At 50.7% G+C, this 23015-nt stretch overlaps 9 protein-coding genes across 9 annotated transcripts; 1 reads left to right on the forward strand and 8 right to left on the reverse strand.

Moving 5' to 3' along the window:
• Positions 1-1863: 1863 nt before the first annotated feature.
• On the reverse strand, positions 1864-3035 carry M436DRAFT_86716 (uncharacterized protein; the record flags this gene model as incomplete). Its single annotated transcript, XM_013566774.1, has 3 exons — positions 1864-2353; positions 2411-2688; positions 2760-3035. 3 exons carry the CDS (start codon positions 3033-3035, stop codon positions 1864-1866), a joined length of 1044 nt encoding a protein of 347 aa, XP_013422228.1.
• Positions 3036-4586: 1551 nt separating this feature from the next.
• On the reverse strand, positions 4587-6218 carry M436DRAFT_86717 (putative transporter; the record flags this gene model as incomplete). The annotated part of the gene is made up of 2 exons (XM_013566775.1): positions 4587-5653; positions 5705-6218. 2 exons carry the CDS (start codon positions 6216-6218, stop codon positions 4587-4589), a joined length of 1581 nt encoding a protein of 526 aa, XP_013422229.1.
• Positions 6219-9010: 2792 nt separating this feature from the next.
• Positions 9011-10387, reverse strand: M436DRAFT_59268 (N amino acid transport system protein; the record flags this gene model as incomplete). The annotated part of the gene is made up of 1 exon (XM_013566776.1): positions 9011-10387. One exon carries the CDS (start codon positions 10385-10387, stop codon positions 9011-9013), a length of 1377 nt encoding a protein of 458 aa, XP_013422230.1.
• A 1262-nt stretch (positions 10388-11649) lies between these two features.
• M436DRAFT_68489 (uncharacterized protein) lies at positions 11650-12200 on the forward strand (the record flags this gene model as incomplete). The annotated part of the gene is made up of 2 exons (XM_013566777.1): positions 11650-12078; positions 12162-12200. The coding sequence occupies 2 exons, from the start codon at positions 11650-11652 to the stop codon at positions 12198-12200; spliced, it is 468 nt and encodes a 155-aa protein (XP_013422231.1).
• A 237-nt stretch (positions 12201-12437) lies between these two features.
• On the reverse strand, positions 12438-14296 carry M436DRAFT_59271 (MFS general substrate transporter; the record flags this gene model as incomplete). Its single annotated transcript, XM_013566778.1, has 4 exons — positions 12438-12764; positions 12821-13043; positions 13105-13338; positions 13407-14296. The coding sequence occupies 4 exons, from the start codon at positions 14294-14296 to the stop codon at positions 12438-12440; spliced, it is 1674 nt and encodes a 557-aa protein (XP_013422232.1).
• A 584-nt stretch (positions 14297-14880) lies between these two features.
• M436DRAFT_86720 (uncharacterized protein) lies at positions 14881-16414 on the reverse strand (the record flags this gene model as incomplete). The annotated part of the gene is made up of 2 exons (XM_013566779.1): positions 14881-16290; positions 16346-16414. 2 exons carry the CDS (start codon positions 16412-16414, stop codon positions 14881-14883), a joined length of 1479 nt encoding a protein of 492 aa, XP_013422233.1.
• Positions 16415-18002: 1588 nt separating this feature from the next.
• On the reverse strand, positions 18003-18818 carry M436DRAFT_68492 (uncharacterized protein; the record flags this gene model as incomplete). Its single annotated transcript, XM_013566780.1, has 4 exons — positions 18003-18233; positions 18343-18479; positions 18544-18605; positions 18748-18818. 4 exons carry the CDS (start codon positions 18816-18818, stop codon positions 18003-18005), a joined length of 501 nt encoding a protein of 166 aa, XP_013422234.1.
• A 1734-nt stretch (positions 18819-20552) lies between these two features.
• On the reverse strand, positions 20553-21242 carry M436DRAFT_86721 (uncharacterized protein; the record flags this gene model as incomplete). The annotated part of the gene is made up of 1 exon (XM_013566781.1): positions 20553-21242. The coding sequence occupies one exon, from the start codon at positions 21240-21242 to the stop codon at positions 20553-20555; it is 690 nt and encodes a 229-aa protein (XP_013422235.1).
• A 984-nt stretch (positions 21243-22226) lies between these two features.
• M436DRAFT_68494 (uncharacterized protein) lies at positions 22227-23011 on the reverse strand (the record flags this gene model as incomplete). The annotated part of the gene is made up of 1 exon (XM_013566782.1): positions 22227-23011. A coding segment is annotated over one exon (785 nt), but the record flags the coding sequence as incomplete, so codon positions are not given.
• Between the last annotated feature and the right edge of the window lie 4 nt (positions 23012-23015).

A 23015-nucleotide genomic window follows, 5' to 3' on the forward strand; every position in this document is an offset into this window, starting at 1 on the left:
CTCGTTCTAATATGAAGTTAGTAGTCTATTCGATCGATCTCTAAGATCGAGCATAGCGAGAGGTTTAAAAAGACTAAGGTATACTTATAGGTACTTCGTACGTAGGGGGTGCCTCTAGCTCTAGTTCTTTACTATTAGGCGTCTATATAGACTTAACTATAAGAGACAGGTCCTTTATGCCGCTATAAGCATTAAATTAAATAAGGTCTATAGCCTTCTTCTAGCGCTTACCACTACCCTCGACCCTAGTAAGAACAACTGCTTTAGTCTAACGGAGACCGCGAGCACCGGTCGATGTAATTAAGGCCTTAATTTTCTATAGATAGAATAGCGCGATCCCTTAACCTTCTAAATAAGGTATAACAGTTTCATCCATCTCTTTTAAAGCCTCTGCCTATGGTTTGTTACTGTCGGCAAGGCTAGTGTCACTTTTAGAGATCCTTTAGTGGCCCTAGCGTGTGTTAAATTAAAGCTTAAATGGAATTGGGATAGGAGGTGCTATAGCGATAGGATCTGTAGTGACAGCAGACGAATCTAAAGATACTTTCTTCGCAGTGGCGGTCTTATAACCCTTCGGAAGGTTGCTACGAAGTTTGGTGACCTTATTCGTAGTAGTGGTTAATCGGCGAGTGGTTAGGGCTAGGTTGTTGTATAGCTTCGCGGGTCGATTTTTAGTTGCTAGGGCCTGTATCTTGGTCTTTCTTAAGGTATTTGATGTCCGTTCTTTGCCTAACGTGTTCGCAGCATTAGAAAGTGGTTTCCTACTAGCGGATACCTTTTTTAGAGGTGGTTATGGTAGTTGGGTAGAGGGAGGATGTTTTGCTGTAACCTGACGTTAGGTGGATTCGGGGAGTGTTTGTTGATTAACAAGACGAACTGGCGCTTTTCTACGGGTTGATCGAGCCGGTATAGCAACAGGAGCACTAGAAGGACCAGTTTCCAGCTCTAGATCGAAGTGTACATGCCGTCGCGTGCCCCGGTGTGCGGTAGGAGGTGCTAGCGAAGGTGGAGCGGTTGAGAGGCTCGAGTCTCGAGTCCTGCTCTGAGAACGCGTACGAGGGCCAGGACTAGCTGCTACTTCAAACAACGCTTCAGCAGCACTGGATTGGTCCATATTGACGTGTATAATAAGATAATTGACTATGGTAGTATAGCTATCAAGCTAATGGTAGATAGACTAGCTGATCAGAGCATCAAGTTCGAAGTTGGGGGTGGCGAATTCTCACAACTTTTGCACACGTGAATACATAGAATAGCAAACGCCATCGTTCTACCCGTCTCAAATTACGCGAAGTGTTATGGTGATCTTCAGTACTTCATCTTTGACCGTCTCTTCCCATCAAACGAAAGCTTGGTTGATGATTTTGTGGTACTCTGCGCCACGGTCTCGGGATCGGCGTGGGTCACTTTTGACATTGGCCTTCCTCTTGCGTTCGACAATGATTTCAAAAGCCCGGTGTGATACGATATGTTTCGGATGTACTCAGTCGCACAAACATCACTCTCGCAGATTATCAGAGCTTGGCAGAGCATCATGTCGTTGCTTACGAATACGTTTCCGTTGAACACCGGACGGTTAGGTTGTGATTGGAATAAAAGAGAGATTGACAGGAGCTCAAGCTTGTGTTCGTAGGGTGATACTGGTTCAATCTCGACACAAACAATGCGAATGGAAGTATAGCCCCTTTGCAAAGCCCAAAGCAATACCAATTGAAGGACGATTGTCATGTGATTTGGCAAGCCCCGAGCAATTCACTGTTAGGGCAGAGAGACACAAAGTCATTCTTGCGAGTGTGATCAAAGGTAAACTACTCGATGTCTGATAGTGGGTAGCGACTCGTGCCAGGTAAGCCGCAACTCTTTTCACGAAAACACAACAGCCGCTACCATACAGACCACCTTGTTCAGCCAGAATTTGTGTGCCTTGGAAGCTGCATTGGAAATTGGTGTAGCCGAAGCAGCACCCTGGCTGGCAGACGTTGCTGCACTCCCAGTCTTACTCATACCTCCAGTCGCGGTCTCAGATACCTTGCCAGATGCCTCAGTCTGCGCCGCCGCCACAATCGTAAAAGGCGAAAATCCAGGGTTGGGTGTCCATACAATAGTCGCTTGAGTCGGTGTAGCAGGGGACCCCTGCTTGTTATACAATGTCTCGGTGCCATTTGCTGGAAGATCATTGATGGCATGATAGCCAGACATTGCAGCACCCACTGCTGCACCAAAGCCAAGGTCATTTTCGCAATCAATGTTGGGGAGCAGGGCGATGCATTCGTCGTAGTGTTTTCCGTAGATTGCGGTGATGTTATCGGCGGCGAGGAGTGATGGTTGTGTGGTTGGACAGATGTCCCAGATACTGTCGGTAGAGAATCAGTTTCTATTGTCACTGATGAGGGAAGGAGAAGACACGCACGCGGATGCCATGTACGATATCGAGCAGCAGAGGCATGCTGTGCCATGAGTACTGATGTCCGCTGTCGAGGCAAGTGTGTCGAGGTTCGTTTGGTTGTTGGCGCAAGCTGTGATTTGCGTGTTGATCTTCTCAATAGTCAAAGATAGTTTTCCTTTGTTGCAACTGCAAGATCCTGGTGCCGAGTCCGGCGCAGGGAAGTATGGGATAGCGTTTCTGTCGGTGTTTCCACACATGTCTACCATATCGGCAACAGCATCTGAGTATTCGCAAGAGTATGCCTTTTTGCACGTACATCAGCTCCTTTGATCGCATTTCACATCACACAATTTGGGGATAATGAGAAGCATACCCGATTCCAACAACTCTCAGCCGCACAAGCCACACGCTTGGTATTTCTGATACACTCGCAAGCATAGATGCAATCGAGACCGAGATCGGGACAGTTTTGGAGCACACAGTTGGGGTCGTTATTGCAGCTTTTGACGCAGACTGAGCCGCCGCAGTTGTTGCTGATGCATGAGGTGAGTGCTGAATCGGCGGAGTCATAACACTTTTCGAAGCCAGTCTTGTCAATGCAGGTTGAATAGTCGAACGCGGCGCCTAGGACCACTGAGCCAAATCCCATTGCGAGGACAGAGAGAAATGTTTTCATGATGTTTTTCTTCAATGGTGAAGTGAAATCAGAGTAGAGGACAAATTCAAGTTCGAACAGCAAATTCAGTTCTCTTCGAGCATCTTTATGACTCTTCGGACATGCCGAAACGCCCAAGACGCGGATTTTCCTTCCAGCTTGGCGCACTTCGTATACCATACTCGAAAAGTGTCAAGTCCGCCTGACCAAGGCACCTGTGCATCCTGCAGGGCTGAGTCGCGTCGCGCTAAGATCAATACAAGGGCGTGACATTGCCAATACCAACTTTATGTTATACCTGGTACGAGAATGAGAAGAATACTGCAAAGAGCTGATTGGTGGCTGCTATGTCAAACAAATGAGCTGAAACTCCTCGCAAAGCATGTCTTGCGATGCGGTGGAGATTTACGACCTGTTGAGCGACGGCAAGCTCGTCCCCACCAGGCGTCAACAGCCCGTAGGATTCTTTCGCACGTATGGGCAGGCGCTGCACGAGAATTGCAAACAGACGGTGTCCCGGACATATGGTAGCGAGTTGATCCTTGTATGGCGATCATCGTTGTAAGAATACGCTTGCACACTGTTGATGTCGACCGGAAGTCGAAAAGGCAGGACGGAGAACGCGAACGTTGACCCTTGGCCAAGCATTTCCACTCCGCTGCAGATGCGAACGACCCCGACGAGAATGTTGCCAACATGTTCTCCACCAAATTGCTGCCGTATTTTCGGGGAACGACTTTCCTCATTCCGCACGTCCAGCATAGTGTCGCGACTGCAAGACTACTCGTTCAGTCTCTCATGCATATTTTATATATGTTTCGCTTTATCATGTGTATCCGGTGAACGTCACTACCCGGGTGTGAAATATTGATGAGCTCGAACACTAAGACAAAAGTTTCAGGATTATGATTTGTCAGAATCAGATCTTGTATCATATTCTTGCATTGTTTATCGGATTGTACTCGGCATTTATTCTGATTCTACAACGATCATGCTACACATACAATACACGCATCGCAAAGGAACATCTAGCTTCCCTAGGGCATTCGGTCCAGAGCACCCATATCTTGGTTATGTTAGATCAGATCTCCATTTCTTCGTCCATCAACCCCGCTCTTCTTCACTCCCCAAGCAAAAGGCAGTTCGAATAAGCAAAGAGCAAAGTGTATACAAGCTACCTACAGCAACGCCCAGGTCTTGGATTTCTACAGTTTGTTGCTACAACAAGCCACATGACGTTCGCCGAAAAACCACATGACGTGAGAACCAAGACTACCAAGACGGGAAATGTAGACAAGAAACACAAGAGATACAACAGTCGCGTGCTTCAATTCTCGCAAAGCCAAGATACCACAACGACAACCACAATTCACAGGTCACAAAAAATGAACAGAGGGAAAAGAATGCAGAAAAGGTAAAAATTGTTGAAGAAAAAAGGCAGTATCAAACATGCCCACATTATATCAAAGGTATATAGAATCAAGAGTCTAATGAACAGCCCAAAAACACAGCTGCAGCTCTAGATTGTAAGAAACAAAATCATATCTATGCCTTCTCAAGCATCTCGTCACTAGGAGCAACAGAAGTCTTGCCCTCGGCCTCAGCCTTGGTGCGAGCAGAGTCCCAATCGCCATTCCTCTGGCTAATCATGGGACGGTAAGCCTTGCTCTTCCAAGCCTTGCCGACGGTGTTGTACAGCTCATTGACCTCTTCGAGAGAAAGATCCTTGGTCTCGTAGATGAAGGTCCAGACGAAGACAACGGCAATCCAGCAGAAGCCGCCCCAGATCCAGAAGATGTTGGGGCCGAGGTTGGCGTACTGGACTTCGGTGAGGTAAGGAGTGATGAAGGCAAGCAACCAGTTGAAGAACCAGTTGGCGGCGGTGGTCATGGAAAGACACTTGGCGCGGACCTTCAAGGGGAAGATCTCACCAGTGACGACCCAGGCGGCAGGACCGAATGTCGATGCGAAGAAGAAAATATATAAGCAAATGAAGGCGAACTGGGCGCATGCAGAGGTGTAGTCGGTGGGGGAGGTGGCGACACCGGCAGCAGCAACAATGTACTGCGAGATACCCATACCGAGGGCACCGGCAAGAAGAACGGGGCGACGACCGAAGCGGTCAATGGCCCAGAGACCAGGGAAGGTCGAGATGACGTTGATAACGTTGGTGATGACGGAGAGGATGAAAGCACTGGGCAGCCATTGAATCGAGGGGTCGGCAGGAGCGTTTCTGCTGAAGTATGAAGTACCGTAGTAGAAGATGAAGTTGACACCGACAAGCTGCTGGAGAGACTGGAGAGCAATACCAGTGAAGGTACGCTTTCCGGTGTTGCCCTTGAAGCACTCAAAGTATGAAGCGGTTCCGAGAGACATCTCGTACTCGTAGTTGGCGGTGATTTCGGCAAGCTCGGCGGTGATGGCGGGGTGGTCTTCGGGAAGACGGCGGAGGAAGTGAAGAGACTTTCTAGCCTTCTCCTGCTTGTTCTTCTTGATCAGGAAACGAGGAGTTTCGGGAAGCATGCACATTCCAATGCACAGAATCAGGGACCAGGCGAATTGGATGGCCAGGGGGATACGGTATGCGCCACTGTCGTTGCGGTCCTTGGTGGCTAGAAGATATCAGACGCTGAATAAGTGATTGCTTGAGTGACTGAACATACCATAGTTGATCAAAGAGGCCAAAAGCAGACCGATGGTGATGCACAGCTGGTAGGAACCAATGATGAAACCACGGATCCACTTGGGAAGAGTCTCGGCCTGGTACATGGGGATTTGAACGGAAACGAGACCGACACCGAGACCAGCGAAGAATCTACCGGCGATGAACATGCTCTGCTCGGTAGAAGCGACCTGAAGAATGACACCGAGGTTGAAAGGAATGGCAGCACAGAGAATGATACCCCACTTGCGACCAGTCCAGTCGGCAATGAGACCAGCAGCCAGGGCACCAACAAAGGTACCGACTGAGAGAATAGAGACGATCAAGGAGATCTTTCCGTGGGCGGCAGGGTCGTTGAATTGTTCGATCCAGTAAGGCATCTCTTGGATACCTGAGATGGTACCAGTATCATATCCGTAGAGGATACCAGCAAAGGCGGCAAAGGCACCGACCATGATGGAAGGCCATGCTGCACCGACCTCATCGTCGGGCTTCTTTAGTGAGAGGAAACCCATGGTTGTGTGATGGGACTATGAAAAGACCACGCAAAGGAGAAGGAGTTGCAAGCGGGTTGAGTAGAAGATGAAGATCACTGACCAGCACGGAGTGGCAGGCTGCGTGCTTCTTATAGAAGAACGGTACACGAACGGCACCCACCTACGCACGCCAACCTTGGACATTGTAAAATTGGCGCCCCGCGCATGGATCGAAAGTCAACCCTCCATCGCAACTCCCGTGTGCAGACAAAACCGTGCCCCCAGATGCGGAGCACAAGAGTTGGTCCAGAAGTTAGGTTCGAGAGGAATCGGCTACCGTGTCGCGGGGCTTGGCTGTCGAGAGCATGCGGGAAACGGGCGTCCCCATGGCACGCTAGACGTCATGGGTGTTTCTGCCATGGCGGTGCTCCGACACGCGAGCGCCTGTGCGGTCAGGGTTTCTCGTCACATTCTGCAGCGGTTCCTGACTAATGTCGGACCGGGAGGTGATCCATCCGCACAACGACTCCATATGGAGCACGGAAAATGCAGAATACCACCGAGCACAAGGCCGAATTGTCGGGGGCTCACGGTGGAGGCGTGGGGCATCCACAATCCCGAATGTCCGTCGTGCAATCCTTCGAATGCCGCGCTGTTTTTGTGATCTTGTTATCCTCGAGGTCGTCGAGTTATATACACTGTTTTGCTTCGTCGTCAAGATAGGTTTGAGATGACGACGCGGAAATAAGCACGCACGGGGCCATTGCGCCTCGAAAGAAGGTGTGGAACGGGCGATGGAAGCCTTCTCTCGAGGCGTCTGTCTTGTAGGCGCCACCCGCTACCTCCCTTGGCGCTCGTGAAAACACTCCAACAACAGTTGGCGCAATGCGTCGCTTGACCTCCTGACACAAAAGGAGCACCCGAGGGGCTCCGGGGGCCTTGTTCCAACAATCGTATCTCGCTCGTCAAAACCACCCCCGGTTCCCGCAAAGACATCTCTGATCGTGCTGCGCGGACACGAAATAGTGTCGGTGGTATCGCGGTCGCAATCAAAAAGGCCCACATGCCTCTGGAGATTTTGCAAGGAGAGACCAATGCCCCCCACCGTCGACCTCGCGATTCACCCCTCAAACTCCTCGTTCGGCTCCAGCGAGGACGACTCCAGTTTGATCTGATCCTGCTGCGTCGCATCCATGACCCCAAGGTGATTCTCCGCAACCTCCATCTGGATTCGCGACATGTCTCCAGACTCGTTTGGCAGAGAAGGCCCGAATTGGTCGTCGTCGCACTTGACATCTGGATCCTGGAGTACTGGGGTGCATGTTCAAGAGCTGAGAGGTTGCGTTGCTGACACGCTGTGGGCGGTCGCGAGAATATGCAAAACAATCGACAGCATATGCCTGAACGGATCGATTTGTCCTCGAAGAGCTAAACCATCCTCAAAATCTTGTGATGGTGCTAGTTGTGTGGTAAAGGCCCTTGCGCGAGAGGTGTCGCCCGCGAAGGGTGCCAGACAAGACCAACTCCTGCGGTACCATGGCGTAAAATCGGTATTGAAGAATCGAGAAAGCTATAGCAAGCATCTTTCTCAACTTGACGTCTGTGGTACTAGATATATGTACAAAGCATTCATCAACTACGTAGGTAGGAGCTCATGGTGGCTGACGGAGTGTGTCCTGATTGGGAAGTATGTCCGTCTGGCCATTAGCCAGTCAAGCGTTTTGGCCACTTTGCAAAAGAGAGCAGGGTGCTCCCCTTCACAAGCTTTGACGAGATTCAAATGGCGACGACGAGGCCACAACTTCGAAGATCACGCATATGATACTATGAGCACATTTGCTGAATCGTCATTTCTCTCCATTGGTCACTCTATGGTCATGGCTATACTCGTCGTCTCGATATCTAAGTTTATCGTTCTAACACTTCAACATTTTTCAAAAACGACGAAGAACCATTGGTTACTAGCTCATAATACTATTTATAATGAAGGCTTCGGTCAAACACACGAAAAAACACGTCGTATATGTCTAGAAGAGCTTAGAAGCATCTCTTTCTAGCGATCATGACATCCTGCTCGATTTCCTGACCTGGAGAACCAATTCCGAAGCAAACGCGATACCATCCCAGATCCTGACTTGTTGCCAACAAAGCGTACCCACCAATACAACAGCAACACTGCACAAACATCCAACCATGCATATCGCACGCACGATCCGACCCGCAGCCTTTCACCCAATCCCTCGGATCGCACACACATTATGCCACGCGACACATCTCACAACCCTTTCTCCTCAGCATCACTCCAAGTCTCCGCTCCAGAACAAGGGGAGAAGAGGAAAAGAAGTAGGACCGACTACCCGCTCGCGCTCGTTCTCGTTACGCAAAAAGAGATGTTCGAGAACTTTCATAATCCAGATACTGGTGCTTACTCACACGTGCGCCATGCCGCGCCGCGCCTTACGATCCCGAGACCTATAGACGGACTGAGCAATAGCCGACAAAATCGTATACGTGCTGACATCGCAACGGGAAAGTGACATCCGAGAAGGGTTCGGGTTTGTTGGTTCGGTGATGACACGGCGAGATTCGGGACGCCTGGTTGCATTTTTTCTCAATGCATGGACGGAAAGTCATCGGTTGTCGTTGGTTACGCGATACGTTCAAGTCAGCATCGTCGCGTCGCAAATGCGCATAGAAAGCAGAAAAGAAGGAGTTTAGAAAATGATGGAAATTTGGTTCATTGGCATTTCGAAGAATGAGGGAAAAAAAGACGTGACGGTATATACATGAAAACTCCTCTCGTGAGAAGAATAGAAGAAAGGGCTTTGCTCTTAAGCATAAGCTTCCTGAGAGCAAGTGAAAGGCGATCTAACGCTGCCAGAAGCGTAGGAATCGACAATATCCTTGACACTGGCATAAGTGCCGCATCCCAGGATCGTGATCCCAATGACAAAGCACAGCGCGTTGAGGGCAGACAGAGCAATGTTCTTCTTGCTAGCGTTCCACTTGCCCTCCTTGATAAGCAGGAACCAGAACAGAGCTGGGAAGTAGAAGGAGAAGCCTGAGATGAACAGAGCAGAGGTGATACCGAGAAGGTCGCTGAAAAAGGGAATAGCCTCGGCAATTACCCAGGCGAGAACGATCTGGGCAACAAGAACAAAGATCCAGACAATCCAACCCTGCTTGGTGTTTGTGTAACGGATGGGCGAGTTCTTGAAGAAGCGGCCAATCAGGTAGCGGCCAACGACAGTGGCATTGATGGATCCTGAAATGAAGATGACGGGCAGAGCAATACCAAAAGCGACACGGGTGACGATGTGACTACCGGAAAGCAGGGCGGGACTGGCAACGTCGGTGCCAACGAAGGCGTAGATGAGAGCACCAGTCACGGTGTAGATGATGATCTCGATGATACCAAGAGCCCAGATGGACTTTACGTAATCCTTGGGAGTGTGGAGCTCAGCCATGAAGGAGAACTGGCAAATGGCGAACGAATAGGCAAAGACAATGTTGGTGACTGCGAGGAAAGCAGACTGGAAGGTGATGTCCTCCGGAGGCCAGGCACTCCACGAAACAGCAGAAAGACCGCCAACAGCCTCGCTTGACTGAATACCGGTAGCGATGATGGTGATACCGATGGCACCAATAATGGAAGCAAAATCAATGTAACCAAGGATGGCAAACTCGGCGAAAGTGGGAGGAATGGCCAGGAGGAACAGAAGAATGGCCGAGATGACGGACCAGACGAGGGCGCAGACTGTCGGGTCATCGACAATGCGAATCCAGGCGATGGTTCCAGTCAGAGTGTGCGAGGCCGAGAGCAGGATCAAATGGAGAGTGAACATGGCACCAACGACCTCCATTCCGACGCGACCAAACATGAGACCGACAGCATCCGAGTAGTGCTCTACACTGGGGTACTTGATCTTGACCTGTCCAACGACATAACTCGTGTAGATGGCCAGACACCCGATACCGACGGAAAGAATAACACCAGCGACCATACCGACAGCGGCGAAGGCGGCGGGAACCGACAGCGCACCAAGAGCGATGGCCTCGACGATCAGACAGATGGTCAAACGCTTCCATCCCAGCTTCTTGAACTTGGCCTCTCCCTCCTCGAGTGTGGCCGTCTTCTCCAGCTCAGGTACGCCGACCTTGTCGCCAGAGCCCGTCTTGGCGATGCTATCTTCGTAGTGGGGAGGCATGTTGGCGAGGTTGCCGCCAAAGGGACCGAAACGAGCTGCGTCGGGGTGTTCTGGCAGAGACATATATGTGACAGGGTGGGTGACTGAGGGGGACGAGAGCTGGGGGTGGACTCGCTTTTGAAGTAGCAGAGAGTCACAGGCCTATCAGCGACGTGAGCGACGGATTGGCAAATGCGATTGTGTGCAGCTTTGGCCTGAGACTGGGAAATTGACGAATAACGAAGTTTCTGTTACGCACCTGTTACGCACTGAATAGAACTAAGAGCCAAGACGGGTGTTGAGGTCTGGGATTGGATCGAGCAGCTAGAAGCAAAAGCTTGGACTGGAAAGTAGGGCGTGCTTGTAGTGCTTAGGGCGTGCTGCAAGGCGTGGCAGGTGCGATGACTAGGAAAGTGCGCACAGAAAGGAGAGCAGGAGAGAAGGAGCGTTTCGAGCTTGGAAAGAGAGAGTCCATCGACTGTGTGCTTACCATAGCACCTACCGTGTATCCGGTCATGTCGAGTTCTTGTGACAAACAGATATCCTCATACGACGTCGATGGTCGGCGGTCGACTGCTGCTACCCACTGAGTTTTGGCTGGCGCTGATCCAGTCGAGCGTTGTTGGGCAGGTTTGGAGCAAATTTTCTACGACATGACGTCGCCGAGAAGTCCGAGCTGTTTGGCCGCTGGCCCCGAGATGCCGAAAAGGCACACCACTTTGTTTGAACGTCACCTGAGTAATGCCGAAATGCTCTCGCCGGCCAGTTTCGATGCGTAACAACCATCTGCAATTCCAGCGCCGTCGGCCTGTCACTCTCCACACTCTGTTATCGCTGCGACTGCCACAGACGAAAAGATGCACATCTCGAATCGACCTGTGGCCACGCGAGTCACGAGTCATGCTGTCAGCCATTTGCCCTTGTCAGTCATCGGGTTTGACTTTTTTTCTTCTTTCCGCGCCGATACTGGTTGCCGACTTTCGGCTACGTTTCGGCAAGGCGCTTCCGATAAGAGCTTCCCTCTCAGTCACCTCTTGAAGTCGACAGTACTGCGATTTGCGATAGCTGAGCTGCTCTTACTGCTAGCCTGAGCTATTGATAGCGGCTTGATAGCGACTATGTCATTCGACATGTTGTCTCCAGCCTTGTGCAAATAAGCTCATCTCTGGGCTTGTCCAAGCATTGGAGCCGCAGCTTCGGCGCGTTCGGAGCAGACGCGTCGCGACGTCGACTGCATCATCTTCACTCGTCGTCCATCGTCCTTGATCTCTCCACACGCCGACATGCTTTCCTTACTGGGCAGGTCTGCTCTTCAATTCCATCCATCATTTTTTATCTCGGCTGCACTTGCTGTTGCCACTGCTGGTCGCGCACACTACTCGTCAACAACTGACCCCGAATGGACACCCACGCGCCAGTATGCAAACAAGGGTAATGAAGAACGAGCTCGCCGTCTTGCCACCGACCCTGAGTATCGCAAAAGAATATCGGCCAAGCGGAGAGTCTATTTTGAGAGGAACAAAGCGGCAGTGTATGTCCGCCACCGAGAATATATAGCACAGAACAGCGATAAGATCCGAGCTGGCGTGGTTGCGCAGAGGGCGTCCCGCGACTTTGAGAAGCTCTACTACGCCCCAAAAAGAGCACGCTGGGCTTCTGATGATGCTCTCAGGCAACGTGAAAGCTTGAGACTCTGGGTTCGCAAATCATGGGTACGAGATCTCACGTGGCGAACACACAGGCCGATCTTTGCCGAAAAGACCGTTCGTTACTGCGGTGGCTGCAAAATCGATAGGCCGCTCAAGACATGGTGGCAGGACAAGAAGACGGATGAATTTCTATGCCATTCGTGTTTCACAAGCGACTGGTCCAGAGCTTTGCCCGTCGGCTACGAGGACAAGGTCTTTGGCCGTAAGCAACTCAAATCAACCAAGACGACGACTGGGGATAGGCTGGGGCCCGATGCATGAGTCACTTCATTCGGGCGGAGAAAGGTCAGCAGCCTAGATGACTGCCATAACAGAGCATTACCGGACTGTGCCACGCGATCAAGATACACCATCTCAGCATTTCAGTCTCTCTTCACTCCGATCTTTCCCACCTTCCTCAATCCGCCCACACCTGCACACAAAACGACAACCATCCAAGCAAACAAGGCCCAGAACACGGCTCGGTAGCCCGTCATCAACGCTTGAGGACTTGACTTGTCCTCGAAACTCGTAGCTGCTGTCCGTGAATCGGAGATCACAGAAGTGATGGTCAGACCGATGGAAGTACCCAGTTGGGCACAAGTGTTGAATACAGCGCCTCCCAGAGCTTGCGTGTGTGGTGGAAAGATTGCAGAGATGATCAGAAGTCCGACTGTGAACAGGACATTGAAGCATATGCCTTGGAGGAGCTAGTTGTAACAATGTCAGTTGTGTCGCTGGAACTGTGGGTATTGCTTGCGCTTACCTGTGCGAAAAAGGCCATGTACCAGTATGGCCAGCGTGGATTTATGATTGCCATGAGCATGGGAGACAATGCGGATAATCCACAGGCAATCAGCACCATCCACATGACTGGCATGCGATTGACAAAGTAGCCAGTCGAGACATTAGTCAGTACAGCTGTGATCAGAGAAGGCAGGATACGAATGGAGGCACCAAGTGCTGACAGGCCTTGCACCTGTTGGAAGCTGTGATTCGAAGTCAACAATAGTATTCTCAACAACTGGAAGCTGAACGGTGCAAACTTACAACAGACTGGCAAATACTTCCATGCCATTGGTAACCGCGGTGTTGAAAAGAATCATAATGCAAATGCTCGTGAAGCTGAAATCACGCCAGAACGAGTTGGGGATGAGTGCTGGACGCTTGTGTTTTACTTGATGGTTCATCCAGCAAACAAAAGCCGGAACAGTGGCGAGTCCAATGATCAGCAGGGCGATGGTCTTTGCAGTCTTGATATTATCGACATCCGCCGAGAGTGTCCTAGAAGAGCCAACGTCAGTCAGAATCACACTTTGCAGCAGTTGCCAGAAAGCAAGAGAAACACTCACGCCAAAGCATACGACAAACACACCAACCCTGTACTCGAGATGACTGTCCCCACCCAATCAATCTCATCCCTCAACTGCTTCTTGATACACCTCCAAGTCTTCGGCTTCTCGTCCTTGGGCAACACCCACACACCCACGCAACCCGTAGCACAACTTGCAGCAGCCACAAGATAAAACGCCGGTCTCCAACCCACCCCATCTACAAACACACCTCCCAGCACCAAGCCCAGTAAAAAGCCCAACGGTGCCGCAAACCCCAAACACGAGAACCCGATATTTCTCGGTTGACCATCTTGAACTCGCGTAGAGATGATGGATACAGAAGCAGGCACAGCAATAGCATTAGCTATCCCCTGTAATCCGCGGAACGCAATCAACTCTGCTCCGTTCCTAGAAACGCCACAGCAAGCTGCACTGATAGCCAACAAAGCACTGCTGGTGAGCACCATAGGTCTAGTGCCAATGACATCTGCAATACTCCCCGCCAGCATCAGACAAGCTCCAGCAGTGAGATAAAACACCGATGTAGGCCACAGCAGCAGCGACCCTTGCATATGCAATGAAGCAGCAATCGAGGGCAACCCCACCACAATAACGCCATTGCAGAATGAGGAGAATAGTTGCACGCTGATGAGTTGGGTGATGACGATTATCGCTCTGCCTCGTGAGAGTGTTTGGTTAGAGGTAAGCGATGTATCTGGTGATGTCTCGTCGTCGTCAGAGGAGGATCCTGCTTCTGCTTCCGTGTCGGGCGCTGAGTTTAAAAAGGCATCATCTCCCGATAAAGAGTTTCTTTGTGTTGATGGTCCGGAGGGCAATGGTGATTTGTCGTCTTCGTCTGCTACTCCGAGGTTCAGGACCTTCAGTTCCACGGCTGGATGTTTGCCCATTGTTCGTCTTCTTTCTCTTTCAGTTTATTGAATTTGTTCCTTTTCCCCGTGGTCTTGTTTATGCCCGAAATCCAAGAATCCAAAGTGTAAGTAGTCCGAATCGACAAAAGTAAAGTAGGCAAATCGATAGCGAGCGAATCAACAGCCCTTTTTTTTGGTCTCGAAATGCTCTGCAGGGCGCAATCGATATCGCAAGGAGTTCACAATCAGGGCTTTGAAGTTTCCCTGGAGTGCATCACTGGATTTTTTTTTTCCCCTGTGGAGTCCACAAACGGAGAGTATAGAGTTTCCCGACGCGCGGGGTGGGGGGGGGGGAAGAGGTTTCCCGAGCAAATTTGCGGGAAACGCGCAAATGGCTGAAGATGGCGACAGCGCATCATTGTATTCGGTTCATGACAATCTTCCTCTTGTTTGTGACTATTGTATTCAAGCACTGAAAGCGGCTTTAGAGTTTGGGATTCGAGATGGCAGATGCGCGTAAATACGATCGGAAATGACGGATCGAAGGTTATGGTATGTATCGTGAGATTGTATTCGTAAGAAGCTATATATTGACAAATAAAAAGAATGAGAAATACAGACACTCAAACATGCCGACTCGCCATCCAAGGACCCTTGCCATCCCTGAACACTTCGGTTTCAGTGCCGCCGCAAACATCCTGGTATGGCAACCATTGGCCGACATCGTCTCTGGCTCCACCCTTCCACTCATCACTGCTTCTCCATTCTCTGCCGCCTGCGACTGCCAGAGCCGTGAGCGGGGTGTCCATATACTGATCCATGAGTACGCGAGCATAGGGTTGGAACCAGATCTTGTCCCAGACCTTTGTTCGCAGGTTCTTCATGCCGTCACGGTGAGCATTGTGGTGGATGATGGCTGGTGTGAAGCCAGTGGGTACGTTTGTGAAGAGGGGCACTTGAGACCAGTTCTTGAGTTCGAGACCATCTGTGCCATTGCTCTGAAGAGGCACAGCTGTGTTTGCAATATCTTGAGCGATGACGAGTTTGTTGTGTTCGTCGTCAATGTCGCGTTTGTAGTTGAAAAAGTCGATCCAGATCTTGTTGTCAAAGTTGACCCACTCAGTGTCGTCCTCGGAGAAAACGGTAGGAAGGGAGATTGCGCCTTCGTAGTCGAGACCGATGCCGAACTCCAAACTGCGGGTCATGTTTCTCACAGCTTCGAGGTCGTTTTCGTGGAAAAGGTCTCTGCGAGGATCGTCGCTGCGAAGACTGTGTTGGCGGCCAAACCAGGACTGATCTCTCTGTCGCAAAACCTCACGGTATACCTCCTGATCACCGAAGATGGAACCGAAGATGTTCTGGTCGCTACCAAAGTTGGGATCTTTTTTTGCGCGAACAACAGCTTCGGCGAAGAGCAGACGCATCGCTCCCGCTGTACCTACGACGACTCCTGAGTTGAGGTAGCGAGGGCGGAACTTGAGGTATGGGTTTTGGTCGTGTACATCTGTGTCCGTGTCTGGTCCAAAGATGTCTTCAGGAAGAGTCGAATTAGGGACGGCGTAACAAGGTGGTGCGTCGGCAGCCCATGGCCAGCATCTCTTCTGTGCAGAGAATACAATCTTCTGCTCGATTCTGTTGATGTCGGCGACATGATCTCCCAGCTCGCGACGAATGCGTTCATTGGCTCGTCGGTTGATATCAAAGTAGCGTTGGATGAGTGTCTCGGGTCTGAGTTGGAACCAGGTGTCGTAGCCGTCCGTCATAATGATCAGATCATCATCCTGCTCTGGTGAAAGACTCTCCAGATATGATGAGACACCGCTAATTTTTGCGATGTGGGAGCCTCCGGAGACGAGATGTTCGTCATTGAATGTTTTTCCCCAGTTGAGGACCTTGGGTGATGGATAGCCAAGGATAGCAGCACCAACAATGGCTTTACAGAGATTCTCGTCCTTGCCTGATGCTGGTATGAGAAGATGAACGTTGCCTGGGTTTGCCTGCGGGATTTCTATGTGAGATATCGTTGGAGCCGTCTGAGAAGAGTCAGTCGTCAGGGTGCGGTCAACCCAGCAGAACAGCTTGACATACTCCTGTGAAGAACACAAACATGATAGCTGTGAATATAAAAGATCCTACAATGACCGGCAGACGCGCCATTCTGGCTCGTGTGTTGCTATAAGTCCGTAGACGATTGAAAGCTGATTCTTGCGCCCAGCGTGGCGACTGTGGTAGCTGCTCATACTCATACTTTTTCTCGTGCATGGTATTGTAGCCTATCATTTTGAGAGAGTGTGATGATCGACTGGACCAGCCAAATCGAAGTATGCTGGTTTAAAGAGAGTGTGTGGTATAACGCGGTGGCAGCGTCAAGAGTGGACAAACGCGCCAGAACAGCTTTAGGGTGTCCATGGCAGTTATACTCGTCGCAAATGGCGTCTCTTTTTTGGTTGCCAGGGGGTTTGCCTTCCAAGGAGCTCCTATCTCGTACCGTTTCAACGCCCTCCGTTATAACGTCGCAATCCGGAAATGCCATCGCCCGCAGGGTTGCCGCGCAAAGCCATATTTTCGATTCATACTGAGTCAGTGTCATTTGTTGTTGCTGCCAAAAGTAGGCATAGCTGCAGGGTACAGAAAGGAGTCGCGGTCATGCATTGAAGTGGCAGAGACAGAATGGTTGGGTGTGGATGGTCTGGCGTCGCCATTTCGTCGAGTCTCGATGAATCGATGCGCCCCTGTTTGCCAAGCCCCGGCACTCTCAAAGACAATGTTTTCCTCATGACGACTCAGCATCCCTCAGCTGCAAATTATCGATAGAACGACATGATCCACAAAGTATCCAACGTGCGTGTTGCGAAGATCAAGTCTACGCGTCCGTTGAGCAAGGGCAACATCCAAGATACTAGCAAAGATGTGCCAAGCGCACTTTCTCGACGCATGTCTGATCAACACGGCCATCAAGTCGATATGTACGATATAACAACGGGAACACGAGGCTTTAATCCAAGACACGGCAGCAGCAGAAGTGATCCTGTGCCCGTCGCCGTTGGTTCCCCATGGACGTTATTGCCGTGCTCGCCGCAGCATTCTTCTCTCATCAGATGCGCAAGACGTTCAACTGTTGACGACATTACTTACGAGTGGTTATGAGGCTCTCGTATACATTTGCCCTGCTGTGCCCTGCTTGGGAAGACCAAAACGTTTAGTGCATTGTTGTGTTCGCTTGCAACTGCTCTGCTCTTCGTCGTCTTTGGAGTCCATGTGTCGGCGGTCTGCAAGACTGAGCATCGAGCGCAATGAACGTCGAGAGACTATCAGATGTTGATAGCATCTAAGGTCGAATGTGCTTGCCAGCGCGAACCTCACCACGCGCTCGCGAGACTGCGGAGCGTGGCACCAAAGCTTTGTTTTGCCCGTAAGCAAGGAGTAATTCAGAAGGACACAAATGTTGACGTTGATCCAGAAACTCGATGTATTCTGCAAAGCACTCACTGGCTGTGACGGTAGAGCAGAAACAAATGTGGTTGTCGAACACTCCAAGGAACTCGAAGATTGCGGCACGGTATAGCCCCACTGATCGGCGTCGCATGGGTTACACAGGCTTGGCCGTCACCACAATTTCTTCCTCCTTGACTCAGCAACTCAAGCTCATCATTATGGTGTTACGCTCCAGTGTCACGCGAGGGCTTCGACTCTCGAAGCTGCAAGGTCGTGTCGCTGCTAATGCCAGCCAGCCATGAATCAATCACTACCGGCTTGCCGCAGGACTTCCGTCCATCAACCGCACAAAGTCAACAAATGCAAGAAAGCTGGACATGGCCACTGTGATGGTTTCCGAGACCAAAGATTCCGCGAACACTTCACCAAAGGAACGCTTTCTAGACCGTTGGTGATTTCGTGCTTGGAGGATGCAGACCATTTTGATGAACCAGGCAGTCGAATGGGCGAAGCTGTTATCATGGGGCTCTATGCTGAACAACTGCAGGCAGAACTGCAGTTATATCATCCAAAACATCCAGATCCGTGGCCTTTGTTCATATGGTGGCGCAAAGCTGAACACGACCAAGACCATCCCCTTCGCCACATACAGTCACGAGGATTGATGGTTGGCTTGAAAAACACCTGTAGGGATTTGCAAGTCGTCCTAAGGCATCAAGGGAACCACGAAGAAGCCAAATGGCTCGAGGGACTTCTCTTCGAAGTGTTTCCTCCAGACAAAGAATTCCTAGGAAAGTCACGTAGGAAAAGACTGAGTGTGGATGGCAAGCCCCTTCCAAGCCTCCGCTTACCTGAAGAACAATAAGCAGACTCAGATTCACAAGCAGACTTTTCCAAGATATCTCCAGCCTTTCTGGATTATCACCACTCAGACTAAGCCGACTATCTCCCACAATACTAACGCAATCGCTCTCGCCCTTTCCGAAACGCCTCTCACCGTACATCAACCCTAAATTCTGCATTGCCGACGTGATGACACCTGATGTTTCCCTTACACTCTCTGACCATTATCTCCGCCATTCAAGATCGACACTCGAAGAACCCTGATACCGCTCAAATCCGCCATGATGCCCAAGCATCCTGCCAAGGACCACATGGTCGCCACAAATGCAGGCCGCAGCAAATCCTTCAAACGTGGTCTCGATCACGTGGTGACTGCAGAGACCGTAGGTGTATGGTTCTAAGTTCTGGAAGTGAGAACAAGCGCACATCATCAAGAAGAGTCGATATAGTGATCTGGGGAGCGATGATAGCTATAAGGGCACGAAGGTTTGCCACTAGCAAGAAGAATACAGACACACTGTTACAACAAGGTAGTCGTCAAGGGAACAATTGCGTTATAAACAAAGTGCCAGACCAAAGATGAAAGGGCATAGTCCTGTACAAGCAATATACATACAAGCACCAAGATACCAACAAGACGCGCAGATAAAATCCACCCAATACAGGATCGACTCCCCTTTTGGAGACTGTATTCATGTTTACACGGTATTATTTTATATACTCTCAAGCATCAGTCCTTGAACCTGCACCTTGCGCCGCTTACAGGTATAGATATGGTGAACCAGAATAGGTGGAGTACATCGAACATTTTTCTACTGTATTCCAATCCTACGATCTTACAATTGTCGAGTCAAATTATCTCGACAGAGCTAAAGTTGATCGAAAGCTGAAGACTGCCTATCATGCTTGGTGATATCCTCTTTTGACAAGTCGTTCAATCGATTTCATGTTTGCGAGTTTCGATGTTGGTGGGGTAAAAGTGCGTGCGTGCGGTTTTTCCATCACACAGATTACCACCGTTTGGCATTGCGGTGGGCTTCAGGTTGCTTGCTCCCCTATGCTCTGTCTGATGATAACAAGTGCCTATCACTCCGAAGGGCCAAAGACATACGAATATCTGTTCTGTTGCTACTTTGTGAAGTGACGATGCTGCTGAACCGACAACGAAGCATGATTACTTTCCGCAATATGGAGACCTTGTTGTCTCTGAACTGAAGACGATGTCATTTTGCATGCGTATGGTACTTAGTTCAGATTCGGGTGGCTCGATGACATTTCTTCACACCACTTGCTGCTTTTGGTATGGTTGTACAGAATGAGTGGTTGTTCATTCACCACTCAGATTATGTCGTAATGAATTGGTCCATTGAGCTTGAACCGTGGTGTACTAAACGTTTCATCGGCCATGGTCGGTTTACATGCAGTGATGACCCATGGTATGGACAGCGAGTCAGTACCTAGTCTTCGGCTTCCTCGTTCTTCTGCATCCAAGCTATAGCCACAGATTTGTGTATCAGAACGGTGTACACTTCTTCCTCCTTCTACACGCCCGGCGTCAGCTGGAAATATCGTAGAGAATGGTGAAGAAGTCAACATGTGGTTCAGTGTTATGGGTGATCAGTGGGGAAGAGACAGGATTGATGGAAACAGAAAAGGCACAGAGAGAAGATTAGGTTTCTTGAAGTCGGCAAGTGGTTCAACTACCTGAATGGTGCAAACACATAAATCTGCAGATACTGGAGTCAATGCAATGGTGAGGGAAACGATCAAGATGTATTGCGTAGCTGTATAGAGGAGACGTAGAGCTAAGAAACAACAAGTCCGTAGCCACACCATCCTGATGGTGGAGCGTGTTTCGTCAGAAGTCCGAATCACTCGCGGCCATGGCTTGCCCCTGAACAGCCTGCTGTAGAAGGGCATTGTAGTCAGGATAGTACTGCGTCTTGAACCACCGAATGAGCTTGACCAAGACTTTCAAGAGGACGAAGATCTTGACTGTGTGGTTCGTGCTAGCAGACTAGGCAGGTTCAATAGAACTGAACGACTGGATGATGACGTCGCCGCCAGGCTCTTTCCGCGCTATGTAGAACTGCCACACATGTCCGATGACGATCCATCCTGCCACAGGTGGTAGCGGAAGGTCAGAATTGCCCCCGACCTGACGCAGATGATCCAAGTAAGTGAGCATCGCTGTCTGCCACACCATGAGCTGCAACTGAGCTTCTACCTGATCACCACCATGGCGCTTGACCTCGAGACCACAGAGCAAGGGCAGTCTTTCCGTATAAGCGTCCGTCATGGGTGATGATGGAATCAGTTCTGGCTGGACAGCGAAGTGAGAACCCTTCTCCATGTCGACTGCAATGGTAAAATCTATCTTTTTGTCGATGAGTCTCAGCTGGGATGTACGCGGCAGAAAGGCAGCTTTCAGAGCTTGGGACTGGACGTTATTAATTTCCAGCGCAAATTCGTTATCGAGGTCGCTGGCAACATCAAGAGCAAGCTCCAGCACCAGGCGGACGACATGACACCACGCATTCTCGTCCATCTGGTTGCGTGAGCATTTAGCGGTGCGACGGCTGATTTCTTGCACTCGCTTCCAGCCAGCCTCGACGTCGACTCCCCAGTCGTAGAGCTGCTCGTCGGGCATGAAAGCGGACTCGGACAACGCCAAGTTTGGATAATCCTTCTCAAAGTGACTGCGCATTGAGGCTGGTATGGCACGTTCCGAATCCAGGGTGAGAGTTTTTATAAGGTCTCTACATTCATTGGAGGTTTGCTCATTACCAAGGCTGATTCCAGTTCCAGTCGCACCGGTGGACGAGCCGCTGTCATACCCAAGATTGTTTGGCGTACAGGACTTCGCGAATGTGATCGTGACCGGGTCGTTGCCCTTGAGTGCAGCTCAGGAAGACTATCAAAAGGCGTTTGGAAATGCTGACTGCTGCTTCTCTCCACTCCTCTTCCCCTTCCTCCTCTTCGTGCGCGGCCGGTCATGGCGGTCTGTGTTGCAGCTTCCTCTTCCCAAAATCGATGTCGGTGTTGTCCCTCAAAAACACGAATGTCACCCTCTCGATTTCGCTTGCGTCCTCGTGGGTGATCCGACTCAAAGTCTGTACATTCAAACTCTGACATCTGGGATGCGGTCGACATTATTCATGTAAATCGGTGGCTCTCACAACCAAGTCGTCACATCGCATTCTGGTTTGTTGTGTTGTCATGGTCTCAAACAGATCGCGCCGCCCACACCAATCAACAGAAGTCCCCCGGGGCTTGGCGTCACGCCCGTCGTGAATCGTTGGCTTTCACACCTGCCGGCTTGTCCGCTTTGCCGCAGACATTTCATCTTTGAAAGCCTGCCAGCCAACACATGCCCGCGCGCTTACTGTTGCCGCCCGTCTAACAACATCGACAGGCGGACACGGCACAGAAGCCAACAAGTCAGCGCTGCATGGGAAGAACTGCTAACTATTCAACAAGTCGCTTTGTTCTGTTATACGGAACTTGTGCGTCTATATCAAGACAGTCATGCACATATCTCCTGTGAAACCCAATGTTTGCATAAACCGAGATAATTTGATCGTAAAGGAGAGATATAGTGCTAAACTATGTGGTAGCTAATGCTCAAGAGAAAGCAAAAGGCTGATATTACAGGTACATGATACGAATAAAGGAAACGTGTTTATCTAATCTAGAGGATGAAGGAGATGATGCTGCCGAGAACGTAAGCACCAAGGCCAACAACACCTCTGAGGTGAGCGGCGAGCTCAGCCTTGAGGCCGACAACGACGGAGCATGCAATGGTGATCAAACCGTGGCAAGCAGTGGCGAGAGAGAAGATGACGAGCTTGAGACCGGAGAGACCGCAGACCTTGATGGCGAACTTGACAGTGAACTCGACCTCGAGGAGGAGCTCGGCGATCAGACCGGCGAGCTCAGTGCTGCTGTGGCCAGAGATGCCGCTAACAGTGCTGAGGTGAGCCTTGGCCTCACCGATGAGTCCGATGAGGATCTGGATGTTCTCCTTGACTTCAGCGACTTGAGCAGCAGAGGCCTTGCCCGAGATGCCGTTGCAGGTGGCGTTGATTGCACCAGTGTAGGAGTGAATGTGGTCGGCGAGGATCTCGAAAGTACCCCAGACGTTGACGGTGCTGTTGAGACCGAGATGTACGTCGAGGGAACCGCCAGCAGCGCCAGAAAGAGAACCGCCGATTCCTGCGTTCAAGCCAGCTGAGCCTGAGCCACCAAGCCCTGCTCCTGCATTCAAGCCGGCTGAGCCTGAGCCACCAAGCCCTGCTCCAATGTTCAAACCAGCAGCACCAGTTCCCTGGGCGCCGAGAGCACCTGTGCCAGTCGCTCCGGCGTTCAGGCCGCCGTTGAGACCACCGTTAAGCCCGGCCGAGCCTCCGATTCCGCCAGAAATACCACCCTCACCACCGATGCCTGCAGCACCGGTTCCTTGGGCACCGAGAGCGCCTGT

Source organism: Aureobasidium namibiae (assembly GCF_000721765.1).
Source record: "Aureobasidium namibiae CBS 147.97 unplaced genomic scaffold scaffold_42, whole genome shotgun sequence".
Lineage (NCBI taxonomy): Eukaryota > Fungi > Ascomycota > Dothideomycetes > Dothideales > Saccotheciaceae > Aureobasidium > Aureobasidium namibiae.